This window comes from Vicugna pacos, chromosome 18 (genome assembly GCF_048564905.1).
Source record: "Vicugna pacos chromosome 18, VicPac4, whole genome shotgun sequence".
Lineage (NCBI taxonomy): Eukaryota > Metazoa > Chordata > Mammalia > Artiodactyla > Camelidae > Vicugna > Vicugna pacos.
Window position 1 is genome coordinate 19118724 of NC_133004.1, and position 14371 is coordinate 19133094.

The following is a 14371-nucleotide window of genomic DNA, read 5'->3' on the forward strand; positions in this document are numbered from 1 at the left end:
TGGGGGAGCCAGCCTGAGAGGGGACTTTGTCCCCCATGCCCTTGGCCATCACAGGGTGGCACCTGGGCCCAGGCCAGGTGTGAGAAGTGGACAAGGGAGAGCCACCTCTGCACTGTCTGGCCCTGGCTCCCTGCTCAGCCTACTGCCTACTGCGTCTCTGACCCTCTGACCACTGGGGCTCCTGGTCTTGAGCCCACTTCTCTCCCTGTCTCATCCCCACCTTCCCCTTCCCATGTCCCTGGCCCCCTCCCCATCTCTGCCAGGCCCTCTGCTGGGCAGCTCCCCCTACGGTCCCTCTTCCAGCCCCTCACCCAGGCCGCCTGGTTGCCCACCCGTTGGCCGCAGCCTTCCTGAGGCGAGTAGTGGTGTGTTCTCACTTGTGAGGCATCCCTGTCAGAAGCACTTAGTGTACAAATTAGCCGCGGCCTCCCGCCTCCTCCGCTCAGCTTTGGGCTCTGGGCGCTGGGCTGACTCTCCTGCCTGCTCCAGGCACCTGCCCACAATGGAGCAGCAGGCCGGTCCTGCCTGCTGTCCAGGGCTCCTCTCAGGGCCCCCGACCTTGACCTGGATGGGGATGACCACAGGGGGAAGTGTCCAGTGGGATATGGGTGGTCTCACGCTCCAGGCCCAGCACCTGCATCTCCCCGAGTGGCAGGACCAGTGCTGATGGACCTAGAGCGGCTCCGCAGCCCCCGCAGCCCCCGCCCGCCCCGCCCGCTGGCCGGCCTGCCACTCAGGCAGGGAAAATCGCCTGTGACAGGCCCAGGAAGGCCGGGCCCCCGGGGCCGCAGAGGGACGCACACAGCTCCTTTTCCAACATATGGTTGCTGTCGGCCCCAGGCACTGCTCGGCCAGTGCAGCTCTGAAGCTGGGTGGGGGCTCCGTGGCCTGAGCCGCTCCTCCCACCCGCCTCGCCAGGCTGCTCCCTCTGTGATTTGAAAGGCCCCTGCCCCTAGCTTGCATGCCTCCCACGATGGGGAGCTCACTCCCACTGCAGCCCCTTGGTGCCTCCAGAGAGCATCCTAGAGCCCATCTGTCCCAGGGTCTAAGGCGAAGAGGGTCACGCCATACCTTGCCCCAGGGGTGTCCAATGATCACACAGGTCCTGAGGTGGAGCACATTGTGGGGGATGGTTTGGGATAGCAGGTGGGGGTCCCAAAGGAGGGAGCTAGTTGTGGGGAGGGACTACAGTGAACAGGTATGGGGCAGGCTGGGGTCACTAGGCAGGGGTCAGCCACCCAGCAGTCAGACAGGGGCCTTCTCCTGGGGTGCCAGGAGCCTCCAAGATGGACGCCCTCTCCCTCCATGTGGGCCTGCTCCACCGCATGTCCCTGGGCGAGCTTGGGCAGACCCTCAAACACTCCCTGGAGTATCCCTGGGCCTTGAGTGTGCCCCCGTGGGCCACACTCTGCCCATCCTCACAGGTCTATAGTAAGGGTGCTCCCCCAAACCTCCCTGCAGCCCTGACCATACAGTCACCCAGCCTCATCACTCTGGCTCCACTGCTCCCTCACAAACCTGCTGTGAACCTGCTATGGCTTCCCAGAGCTCTCAGGGTCACAGGACTCAGACTGGTGTCCAGGGCCCTCAGGTATGGCCCTGCCCACTTTGAACGAGATGGGGGTCCCTGAGGCTACCTTGAATGGGCAAGGAGGAGGAAGTGCCTAGCACAGCCCGTGCTCTGGCCTGGGGGTGGGGGTGGGGCTCAGACCCTCTGGGGGCTACCATGTGCCTCAGGGTGAATATGAGCCATGGCCATCATCCTGCTTGGTACTGACCCCTCCCAGGGGCTCTGAGACTCTGTCTAGGGGCTCAACACCCTATCCCTCTACCCACTGGGCGTGCAGAGGCTGGCCCACCTCCTACACCTGTCTTGGTGAGGGCTATCTGTGGACACTGAGGGGATGAGACAGGCCTGCTCCAGGCACTGCGCCACTGTTCCCTACCTTCCCTGTGCCCACTGTCCGTCCTGCCCACCGTGCCCCTGGCACACAAGTACTGGCATTAATGGAGGTGACAGGCAGGAGGCCGTGGGTAAGCGGGCAGAGGAGGTTAATGGCTGAGATGCCTATGGCTGGGGGCAGAGGGAGGGGCTGCCTGCACCAGGACCAGCTGAGGAGAGAAGGCTGCTCCCTAGGACCCCACTGGTGCCAGAAGCACCCAGAGACCAAATCTGCCACCAGCCAATCTGCAGACGAGGGGACTGAGGTCCAGGGAGCATGGGCAGGGTTCTCAGGGCTCAGGGCCAAATGGGGACCAAGCCCCAAAGCATGAGGCTTCCTGACACCACCTCAGGGGGCAGGGGCTACCTCCCCAGGCCCATGCTTATCCCAGCATGCCAGGGGCGGGTCTCAGCAGGCGGGTCATGACTACTACCACTCCTTTTCAGGTGGAAAGTGGGACAGGCATCGGGCACAACTTGTGCCAGCTGTGAAGGAGCAGATGTGCCTAGGAGTGCCTCAGGCAGAGAGCATGGGGCACCAGGGGCTGGCACTGCTGTCCCAGCCTCGCTTGGTCACGGATGGTGGGATGTCATCCGTGCACCGATGGGCTGACCTGACTCCACCCCCATGTGTAACCCATTAGGTTGCAGCCACAGCAGAGATCTTGGGACCCCAGGAGCAAGCTCAGGGCCCCCTGCACTCCCAGCAATACCCAACCTGGAAGCCCAGACACTCCCCAGGTCGTGAGTCTCCTTGGCTGCTGAGTTCCTCCCACTCGAACTTCTGGAAAGGCCTATCCACAGGGGCTGCCTCCACAGCTGCTGCTGAGCTGTCCTCTCTGGACTCCTCCTGCTTTTCCCAAGGCCCAGAGTCCTGGCCCCTTCCCCCTCCTCAGGACTCCTTGGTTACCTGGCTTCACTGGCTGTCCTCTCCATATGCTGAGAGGCTGGGGTGCCCAGAACAAGGGCTTCCCAATCCAGCCCCTTCCTTCCCCTAGAAGACGGCAATGGCCTCCAACCAGCCCACCCCCTATGTTGGCAGCATGGCCTCTCCCAGGCCCTCAGAAGGGGCAGAAGTCCGGGCCAGGAATCCCAGAGCCATCCCTGGGACCCCCACCCCACTGTCTCAGAGTGAGCAGTGCCCAAGACAAGGGGCCCAGGCCTGGCTGAATATGTCTGGAGTGGGGTTCATGGGCAGAAGGAGCAGACCTCCCGGCCCCCACTCTCCACAGGGCTGCTGGCGTCACGACTGCTCAAGCTGTCTCCTGGCCTCAAGCAGCCTGCACGGTCAGCTGGTCAGCTGGGCCAGGCCAGGTGGGTGGAGAGGAAAAGTCTGGGGCGCTTTGCCCTGCCCCGGGGACTTGATGGGGAGAAGTGGGGCTCCCCCGCTTGTATCAGGGAAGGTGACACTGGGTAGCCACCCTCACTTCAGTGTCCTTGCACTGGATGCCTCCAGAACCACGGTGCCCTGCTCCTTACAGACACCCATCATGGTTGACCATAACTCCAACAACTAGGCTGTGACTTGTCACCTTCCAGCACAGATGGGGAGACCAAGGCCAGGCTCACAGGGCCCAGGAGATGAAAGACTGTGGACCCAGTGTTCCCCACCCCTTGGACCCCTGCAGGGTACTCCTTCCTTCCCCAGAGTGCCCCTGCTCCACAAACTGAGCTGGGATACCCCAGGAACCTGTAGCTGAGCCTGCAAGGAGAGCCAAGTGGACCCTCATGGGGCCCTCTGTGCCTCCACGGAGTGAGCTGGAGCAGCACGCACCCCTCCAATGGCAGACCCTGTCCCAAGCCCGCAGTGGCACACCACACATCTGTGGGTTAAGGCACCTTACCCTAAACAAAGGCAGAAATTCCCTGAGAAACCCAACTGTCCTGTCCTACGTGTCTGTGTCCAAGTCTGGAATGGAACTGGCTGGTCAGACAAACTTCTGCTAGGATCCAGCTGAGAAGTGGGACCCCAGACTGTTAAGTTTGGACAGCTTGGAGATCAACATGGAACCTGGTACCCTGGGACGTGGGGCTGGGAGCAGCTCTGGCCATGAAGCCCTTTCTCTGTCCCAACCTCATTCACCCCTGGTCCTCCCAGGAGGGACAGCTGGTGGAGAGATGAGTGGTGCAGCGTCCAGCCCAGCAGCCTTCCTTGGGCACCTGCAGGGGAGTAAGGAGTGATTGCTAGAGGGTAATGCTTCCAGAAAGGGGAAGTAAGTGCATGTGACCCTCCCTTCCTGAGCCAGTGGCTGTCAGTGGGCAGGGCAGGGGTCTGGGATGCAGACCCATTCAGCCTCCTGTTTGGAGAACAGGGAAGGGCACTGAAGGCAAGTCCTGCCCAGGGAAGTAGATGTGCTCCACTGTATGCACCGGGCTCCAGCCCTCCAGGAGCCAAACTCTGTACCCTTCTGGGCTGGGCTGCAGCTTTCCCTAGGCTGGCTCTGCTCCCCAAAGACCCCCTGTCCTGGGGCTCAGCCCTCAGCCTGACAGATGAGTGCTGACGTCCCCACTCCCTGAGCCCTCGGCCAATGACACCCCATCACACCGCTGTGTGGACCCCGGGAGACCTGACCGACTCTGCTGCACCCCCGCGGCAGCCTGCAGGCAATGGGGGCGGAGACCGTGCCAGGCGCCCCTCATTCGGCCGCACACCTGCGTCTCCACTCCGGGCTCCTCCGCGCCGCCGCCCATCCTTGCCCTGCTCGTGTGGTGCCACCGATGTCACCGGCCACCATTCCATCCATGAGTTACGGGAGCTGCGGGTATTGCTGAGCGGCTCCCGAGCGCGCAAGGCCGGTGAGTGCGCGGGGGATGGCGTGAGACTGTGGGCAGTAGACGGGAAGAGACTGGGGCAGGGGACACCTGAGGTGGCAGAGGGGAGACGGCTGTTGGCTTTCCCGCACCCCCCTCCCCCCGCGAGCCTGGGTCGGAGGTCGCTGCGCCCCCCGGAGCCCGACGCCGTGGCGCAAGCGCGGCCGCTCCTGCCGCCAACTTCGGTAGGTGCGAGTCGGCGTCGGGGGGACGCGGTCCGTGGCTGACGCTTCGGGGACTCGCTGCCGAGTGAGTGACCGCAGACCCCGCGGAGGATGCTCCTCAGTTTCCCCTGCGGGAGTCCGAGTTGCGGCCCCGAGAGCCTGTGCGGGTCTCGCGGGGTGCCGGGTCGCGGCGGGCGCCGGGCGGGGACGGGCGCCAGGCGAGGCGGAGCGGGAAGTTCCCGCCCGGTCCTGGGGCCACACGCAGACCTACCCGGGCTCTGCCCGCTCCGCTCCACCCGGGGCGCAGGTAGGGCGGGCGGGCGCGCGTCGGACGAAGTTTAAGGGCTGCGTGGGGCCGGGCTGGGCGCAAGGGGCGCGGGGACGGCGGGAAGCTAGGATTTTTGGGGCGCGGGCGGGTCAGCTCCATCCTCAATGTCCCCCACCTCGCGGCGTCCAGGCTTTGCGCACCGGGACCATTTGGGCACAGCAGCCCCATCCCTGTGGGAGGGCGCCCTCCCCAGCGAGGTTGAGTAGGATAAAGCAGTTGGGAAGGGAGGTTGGGGTCGCGACTTCAGCCAAGGAGCCTGGTCACCTCCTCTGCACCACATCCTGTGGGATGATCCCCAAGTCCCAAGGGAGCCAGCAGGGAAGGGTGAGCAATAATCCCCTGGTGGCTGGTGGTGGCTCCAGGAGATGCGTGCCCCCTCTCCCACCCTGGGGTGGGGCCTTCGGCTCCTGGCCAGTCACTAGTTCTCTCCCAGACAGGGAAAGGATAGTGGAACCAAGTGTTTGGGCAGGCACACTGCGGGTGCAGGCCACCCTGGGAGCATGCACCTTGTCACGGGTTGGGACACGTGTGCGAATGAATGTGCCTTTGGGTGTGTGGGGGTGTGTGCTGGTGTCTGGGGGTATCTTCTGCTTGTGCACAAGCATGCTGGGCTGGGGCCAGGCATCCTCTGGGTCTCCGGGGAGTCAGCAGCTGCTGAGATGGTTCCCAACCAAGCCCCCCCCAACAACCCCACAACCAGGTGACTGATCTGAAAAGGGGGCACAGGGAGAGCCCTTTGCTTCCTTAGTCCAGAGGCTTAGGAGCCCCCCCCCCCAGTCCAGGGGCTCGGCTGGGAGGTGGGGTGGGTGGTGGCACCAGGCAGCACAGCTGTGTGGCTCCCAGGGCTGGGTGATCGATGGTCCCAGCACAGCCGCCTCTGTCTCCAGATCTCACACACCCATTTGTCATCTGTATCTTGGGGGGGTAGGGGGCGGGGAGGGGGCCTGCCTCTGCACCCATCGTCATGTCCAGTGAGTGCCTGCAGCTCCTTGGAGAGCCGCAGTTCCTTTCTTGGCCCCAGCCCCGTCCTCTCAACCCCTGCACACCTCTCAGAGCCCCGTCCCCTCCTAGATACAGACATTCATTCACAAGCCGATCAGTTAAGCTCTGCTTGTGCCACCCTCCACACCCTGGCCACAGCCATGCCAACCTCTCCTCTGCAGGGTCCATTCAGATGGGCAGTACTCTCCACCCCTCTGGCCGTTTCCATTAATGGAGGTGCCTACCCAGTGTTTGGGGGCAGCAGACACGACTGCCTGCTGTGTGCAGAGCCCAAAAACCAACAGGGAAGATGGCCTGCTCCTAATGTCCAGCTGCCCCAGCCCTGCCCTGCTCAGCCCACTGGCAATCCCTGAGCCCTGGGTAGCAGGGCGAGTGTATGTGTGTCCACAACTATGAGTGGCTGTGATTGTGTGTGTTTTGGGGTTGGGGGTGTGTGCGTGCTGTGCTGAGTGCATGCATGTGTGCAGTGACCTTGCCCCTCTGAGTGGGGTGTGAGCCTCATGTGTACATGTGCTCGGACTCCTTGCATTTTGGTGGCCCACCCTGTTCTCTGTTTCACGTCAGCCCAGCCATGCAGAGGTGGTCCCTCCAGGCACCACGTGAGGGGTCTTTGGAAGCCCTGCATGCTTGTGTGCACACACTCACCGAGCACCCAGCTAAGACGCGCACTGGGGCGGTGTATGGCCCAGGTGGCAACCCAGATGGAGAGCGTCTTGAGCGATTGTGTGGGGCGTGGGGAGAGGAGGGTCTTGGCCAAGCTGGGCCGCTGCAGGCTTGGCCGCTGACATGCCTGCAGCCACCCAGATGGAGCCAGGCTGAGCAGGTGGCTGTGCCATGGGGCCGTGTTGGGACATCCACGCCCCCCAGCCTGGACTGGCCCACGTGAGGCTGGCCCCCTCTGAGACCTCAGTGCCCACCTGACGCCCTGCGGAGCACAACTCACATTGTTAATCAGGCGCTTAGAGCGTCTGCTGGTCTCTCATCTCATGGCTTATATCTCTGTTCCCACACGGGCATGGGTCTCTGGAGGAACTAAGACAAGGAAGGGCTGTGTACCCTAGGAAGGAATCTGGTCATACTTGGCTTCTTCCCGTCACTCTCCAAATGCCTGTTGGGTAGATGGAGACTCAAGCTCCGATGGTGTGGGGGCAATGGGCATGGATGGAATCACCCCAGGAATGAGCCTCCTGGGGGCTGGCCAGGCCTGGGGGGCAAGGTGTGTATAGGCTCCATCAATCAAGTAAACCTAAATTTCAGATAAACAACAAATACGTTTTTAGTGTACATTCCAAATACTAGCTAGGCCAGACTTATACTAAAAAAGTATTTACTATTTGCCTGTGTCAGATTTGACTGGGCATCCTGTGTTTTTATCCACCACGTCTGCTGACCCTACAAGTGTGGGTGAGATGAACTAGGAGGGAGGCGGGGAGGCTGTTCCAGGCCGGGGCTGCGCATGCCAAAGCCAGGGAGCCCGAGGGCCAAGGGGTGACAGTGTCCCAGCTCTTATCCTTCGAGCTGTGACAGAGGGGAGGGGGCGTTGGTCAGAGCAGACAGTGCTGACCGAAGCCCCCCTCCGCAGGTCGCCATGGTGCCAGGGCCAGCCCACTAGCAGGCTGTCATGTCCCGAGAGGCAGGCTCGTGCCGCCTGGGCCCCGGCGCGCGGGCCCGGGCGCGGAAGCCCAAGAAGCCGCACTACATCCCGCGGCCCTGGGGCAAACCGTACAACTATAAGTGCTTTCAGTGCCCCTTCACCTGCCTGGAGAAGTCGCATCTCTACAACCACATGAAGTACAGCCTCTGCAAGGACTCCCTCTCACTCCTGCTGGACCACGCCCCGGCTGCGCCCCGGCCACGTGCACCCACCCCGGACTGCGCCTCCGACCCCACACACCCCGGCAGCCGGCCACGAGGAGCGCGGCTCCTGGATGCTCCTGCCACACCCGACCTCATTGTCTCCGATGTCCTTTCCCTGCGCCGCCGTGGTGGGGGCCCCAGGCCAAGGGCTGAGGGGTCCCCAGGGACACCACCCCCTGAGGTCAGGGACACTCCAAAGAGTGTGGGCCTCAGTGGTCTCCTGGCCGAGTCGTGGAAGCCAGGGCCGGGTGAGGGATCAAGGAGCGCGGCCATGGTGGACACGGCTGCTGGGGGCCCTGAGAGCAGCGTCCCCTGCTACCCACCCCCCACCCCCAGTGAGTTCCCGGAGGCCCAGAGCCTCCACCTGTCCCTGCTGGGTGTCAACTACCCTCTTGGCCCTGGCCTCTTTTCCTACCTGGGGCCCTCCCTGGCTGCTGCAGCCCACATGCCCTTCCTGGCCTCAGCCAGCCCCCTGCTGCCCCCAGCCGCTGCCTTCCCTGCCCCACAGCCCCCGGAGCGCCCAGCCCTGGTCCCTCGCCTGTACTACCCCCTGCTCCTCGAGCACACCCTGGGGCTGCCGGCGGGCAAGACTGCCCTGGCCAAGCCCCCTGCCCCCCACAAAGGGCCCCCCGGGACTCTGGCCCCTATGTTGCTGAAGGCACCGATACCTGGGCTGGGTGGGTCCTGGCCTGGTGGTGCTCTCAGGGGCCCAGGGCAGGAGGGGGAGCTGGAGAGAGCTGCCCAGAGTGACCCCAAGAGGAAACTGCCCTTGGGAGGCAGGCCGGAGCCCCCGAAGGCCCCCTGCAGCAGGCTGAAGTTCAATTCCCACAGCAGGTGGGTACTAGGGGCCCAGTAATGGGGGTGTGAGGGGAAATGGGAGGAGGACTGTGCGGGAGGCTGGGCCCCTGGCCTTAACTCAATCACCAGGAGTACGGGCTTCAGGCCACAGAGCAGAGACTGAGACCAAAGAGCCAGCCTGTCCTTCCTTTTGGGGTTCCCAGGCTGTAGGCCAGGGCAATAGACTAGACTCGGGCGTGAGGGGAAAGAGGGCAGCCCAGCCTCCTGACTGGCTCCTCCCCACCTCCAGTCTGCAGGCTGGCCCCTCCATCATGCTCTGGCCCGAGGACAAGGAGCCAGGTGACCTCAAGAACCCTGGCCCTGAGACCCCTCTCCCCCAGCAACCGCTGGGCCTCGTGCTGGGGGGCCCTGGGCATGTGGGTGAGGACCTGACTCTGGCCCTTGGCGACTGTGCCAGGGCAGAGCAGCGCCTGGGCCAGTTGGCGCCTACTGGGGGCCTGGCCCCACGGCCTCTGAGGGAGCAGTTGGGGAAGATCCGCCGGGAGCTGCTCACCATCCACCAGGCACTGGAGCGGGCCGCATGGCCACCTGACACACCCCTTGACCTCTCTGTGAAACGGGCATCCACCAAGGTGCCTGAGGGGGCCTGGGGACAGCCAGAGCTGGGTCCCACGCTGGCCCAGGGGACCCCTGAGCCACCCAGCACGCTGGCCACCCAGCCTCTGTCTGGCCATACCACCAAGTGCGAGGCTGACTCCAGCGTCCCCCCCCCCGGTCTCCCTCTCCAGGCCCCAGAGGACCCTGTCATTCCTGGCAGCTGGGGTACCCGTATCGGGGCCAGGGGCTCCTGGCCCTCCGAGGCTGTCCCTGGCCTGCAGAGCCCCCCAGGTGCTGAGGTCTGACCACAGCTCCTGCTGCCACCTCTGTCTTTAAGGGACAGGGGCCCTTCTAACCCTGTGCCCACCACCTGGCCCCATTACCTGTCCCAGCATGCCCATGGACAGACCCCCACCTGCTGTGACCTTGCCTGTCTGGGGCCACACAGGCACAGAAGAGAGTCACAGCTCTTTACTGATCACAGTGTGGATATTAAAATAGAAACCACCTTCACACACTCTGTCTGGGCCTCCTTCCCTTGCTGCTTCCTCCGTGGAAATGTCCCCAGATGGGACATAGAGGGCAGTGTCCTCAGCCTCCTCTTGTAGACTGGGACCTCCTGGGGGGGCCGAAGTCTGGGGAGAGAGTGGGGGGCTTTCCATGGAGGGGACAGAGCAAGGAGGGGTACAGAGGCAGGTGTGCATGGTCTAGGAGCTGGTCAGGCCTGTTTCTGCATGTGGGGGGTGGGTGGGGGCCCCTAGGAAAGCCTCCAGCCCCCGCGTCTGGCAAGGCAGTCCTAATATCTGATTCATGTGGGAGGCTGCTCCCCCTGTGGTGAAACAGTGCCCCCCACATTCTGTGGCCTGGGGCTGCTCGCCTAGCATGGCCTCTGCTGGGCCCCTGCCAGGCCCTGCAGCCACGATAGGCATCGGGTGGCCTTCACAGCTCACTGCCTACCTCCTAGCACCACCAGACTTGGCTTTCCCACAGTGGGGGGCTGGAAGGGGAGGCGGGGGACAGGTAGGGAGGGGTGCCTGGGGGACTGTCGGACCCAGCTAACAGCTTCTCTCCCCGGGAGCTGGCCACACCTCCATGCCCACCCAGGAATGGCCCTAGGGAGTGCGGTTCCTGCCTGCGCCTGGCTCCTTGAGCTGGGTTGACCAGGCTGGGCCAGTCGGATCAGGACCCGCGGCTGCCCCATTAACTCTGCCGAGCAGCAGATAGCATCACTAACCTGCCCTCTGCAGTGTCCAGAAATGGGCTGCGGGTGGCCAGGTAGGGAGTGGGTCACAGACATGGGCTGACCCCCAACCTTCCAGGGGTTTCCTGTATGGGCTTATGGGGGCTGTGGGCTGAGTCAGGAGGTGTCTGGAGAATCCCCAGGTCCTGAGTCTGAGGGAGACACCCCTTGCCCTCCCGTTAACACTCCCATGTGCCTATGCACCCCAGTTTCTAATCACTGGACAGACAGAAGCCTGTCCCTGCTGAGAGGGGAGGGCATGATCCCTGCTTCATAGGTGCAGAAACAGGACCAGAGAGACAGGACTCAACCTGCCTAGTCTGTGGGAGGCAGGACGGACCCCCTAGAGGTCTCCCACCCTGGACTCTGGTAGGTGATCCAGCTAGCAGGTCAGGGGCACAGCTCCTTCCCTGAGGTCTTGACCTTGTGGTCCTGCTGGAGGATGGTGGGAGTGCTGTCTCCTGAGTACCAAGCCCTTGATTCACATTCAGCAGGTTGTGGAGGCACTGGGCCCCCTGTGGAGAGGGGCTGGGTGGACCAGGATTACATCTAGCTATTCAGGGGCAGAGTGAAGAATGTTCCAGAGGCCAGTGCAAAGGCTCTGAGGCAGGAATGCAGCAACACTGGAGAGCACCTGGGAGGTTTAGCAGCTGAGTGACAGGATTCCTTAGAGCTTCTTTGGGCTGAGGCTCTAAGGTAGCCATGGCTAGAGCTCCGCCTGCCCCTCCCCGCCCCCGCAGGCCGAGGTGGCTCCTCCCACTCCCTTGAGCTGTGGTTTCCAACAACAGAGGCTAATGCCCAGCAGGGACCAGGGAGACTGGCTCCAGGTAGGAGACCCCTCCCCACAGCCTCTTTCAGTGGGAGTGGGCAGAGAGGCCTAGGAAAGGGCCCCTGCTTTACCCTTCAGGGCTTGGAAGTCTCCAAGGGCTATCTGGGGCAATGGGCGAGGGCTTGGGCTGCCCCCAAGGAGGGTCACTTTCCCTGCTTGAAGGAGTGGTTCCGTAGGCAGATGAGTCTGAGAAGTACCGCTCATCTGTCACCCCAACCCCCACCTCAGACATCTAGGTGCCCCTGAGATCATTTGGGCCTCAGAGTAAAACCCACAGTATCCTTCCTGGGGTGTGTCTCCCAGATTTGTGTTCAGGGACCACATCTGGGAAAATGGGGTCCCAAGCCATGGCTGGTACTTGGGACCTGGTGGAACTGAGTTGAATCCGTCTCATGCCCCAAGCCTCCATCTCCTCATCTGTGAAACGAGGTCACCTGCCTGCCAAGAAGTGTGCAGGGGATCCAATGTAGCGCTGCATGGCATGGGGTGGGGTGTTATTTCTCTTGTAGCCTCAAACTTGGCCCAGCTGTAGGACTGGCTTGGAGAGGCTGAGGCTGTGACATCTGTCCATCCACCTACTTCGACCTCCTGGACCTCCCCTACCAGTTCATCAGCCACCCCCCAAGGACTGCACCTCACACTGGATTTGCCTGGAGACCCTGTTCACTCCTGGCAGCCCCAGCTGCTGGGGCGGATCTCGGTGCCTGAAGGGGCTGCAGGGGGGCCCCGGGGCCTGCACTGCTCCCCAGATGGCCTGCTCTTCCTGACAGCGGGGACTGCACCCTGCATCCACGTGCTGGACCTTGAGGGACGCTCTGTCTGCCACCTGCCCTGCCACATTCCAGGGGCTGGGGACTTCGTGCCAGAGGATGTGGCTGTGACAGCTGCTGGCCTCGTGGTAGTCAGTGACCTCGTCCACGGGACTGTCCGTGCACTCCAGCACACTGCCCGAGCCCCTCAGGGCCGCTGGGTGACAGTGGGCAACTTCTTGGCCCCCCAGGGGCTGGCTGTGGATGCCTTTGGTCGAGTCTTGGTGACAGATTATGTGCCCGGGGCTGTGCACAGCTTCACACTGGGCCCTGCCTTAGAGCCACTGGCCCCTGCCTCCATACTGGGCCTGGAGGGCCCCTGCTGGGTGGGCCCAGGGCCTGATGGGGGCCTGGCTGTGAGTGAAGAGTTTGGGGATGTGCGGCTGTTTGGCAGTGCCTGCCAGCCCCTGGGCTCCCTGAGAGGACTGACTGGGCACAGCTTTGGCAGCCCAGCAGGTGTGTGCACTGATGCAGCGGGCAGTGTCATTGTGGTGGACGAGCAGCAGTGCCAGGTGACCCTGTTCCCCCGGGACAGGGCACCCATCTGCCTGGTGTCTGAGGGGCTAGGGCAGCCCCTGGGTGTGGCCTGTACACCCCAGGGCCAGCTCATGGTGGCGGATGCAGGGGATGGCTACATCAAAGTGTACCAGTACCTTTTGGATCTGGCCTGATCTGGTGGGCTTGCAGGGGAGACCAGCTGTGCATGGTCCCAGCCTCCAGGGCCCGGACAATGATGGGAGGAATGTTCAGGGTTGGTGGGGTCCTGGAGGGCTGCTGGCCATGCCTTCCTGACCCTGCATGTTTGTGACACTTCTGAGCCAGGCCTTGGACTGTCCTCCTGTCTCTCTCACAGAGGATTCAGACTTCCTTGACAGTCCTAGCTCCTAATCAGACAGAGGCAGGCAGGGAGGGTATGGCTGGGCTGAGCTGGGCCGGGCAGTGTAGTTTGGGTAGGGGTGTGGCCCCTCACTGTCCCCCATCCTCAGAGGCCCCAGGTGCCGAGTCTCCTGCAGCTTCTCTGGGCCCAGCTGAGGTAAGGGGGGAGCAGAGGAGGGGCCACCCTGGAGGAGCCCTGTGGTGACACATGGCTGGGTTGGAAGCCTCCATGCCGGCTCTTTCTCCCATGTGAAACTGAGCCTTCATTTTCTCCTCTGCAGATGGGATCAAAGAGCTGCAAGCTCATGTGGGGGTGCTGGGAGAGTTATGGGCAGTGGTCAAGTGTAAGAGAGCCCTCCTGTGAGGACAGACTCCTGCTGCTTAAAAGCAGCACGAAAATGAAGCTGAAAAGGGTGGGGAGGTTTGGGGTTACACTGAGTCTGGGGCCCAGCCAGGCTTCTAGTTCTAGTGAGGGGTCTTCAGAGGGAGGAGACAGTGCCTAGTCCTGTCCCTGGGAGCTGGTGAGGGGATGCACCAATCACAAGGACCTGTGGAGAAAAGGGTGGATTAAGTGGGTCGGTGTAAGGAGATGTGTAGCAGGTACTCAATAAACATGAGTTAGTTGTTGCTGCTGGTATTAGGGATACCGTTCCCAGGAGCAGGAGGGTCAGGGATGCCTCCTGATTATCAGATCAGATGGCTTCAGCCTCCAGGCTGGCCCTCCAAACTTCCTAGCTCTTTTGGCCCTCGAGGGACCTGGGTGGGGGGCCCTATGTAGGGACCAGGGTACAAGGGGGTCAGCCTGGGACTCTACCCAGGGCCTAGAGGCCCTATCATCTGGAAGGGTGGGTGTAAGATAAGGTCTGGGATCCTCAAATGTCGAGTCCACTAAGTCACTTACATGAGGAAAGCAGGGATGGGGGAGGTTTGGTGGCTGTGGGAAGGTGGGGAACTGGAAGGCAGAGGTATTGGGGGCACTAGGTAGACTGGAGTGGGGACAAAGATTCTGAGCGGGGACAAGGGCGCCGCACGCAGGCCTCTAGCTCCGGGGGCCGGAACGTTGCGTACACGGAACGCACGGGCCAGGGGCTGGCGGGCAGCCCGGGTGCCTTTCAAGG

At 62.8% G+C, this 14371-nt stretch overlaps 1 protein-coding gene across 1 annotated transcript; it reads left to right on the forward strand.

The window, feature by feature from the left end:
- Positions 1–7868: 7868 nt before the first annotated feature.
- On the forward strand, positions 7869–9876 carry PRR35 (proline rich 35). Its single transcript, XM_031687170.2, has 2 exons — positions 7869–8938; positions 9192–9876. Exons 1-2 carry the CDS (start codon positions 7869–7871, stop codon positions 9802–9804), a joined length of 1683 nt encoding a protein of 560 aa, XP_031543030.2. The 3' UTR covers positions 9805–9876.
- The last annotated feature ends 4495 nt before the right edge of the window (positions 9877–14371 follow it).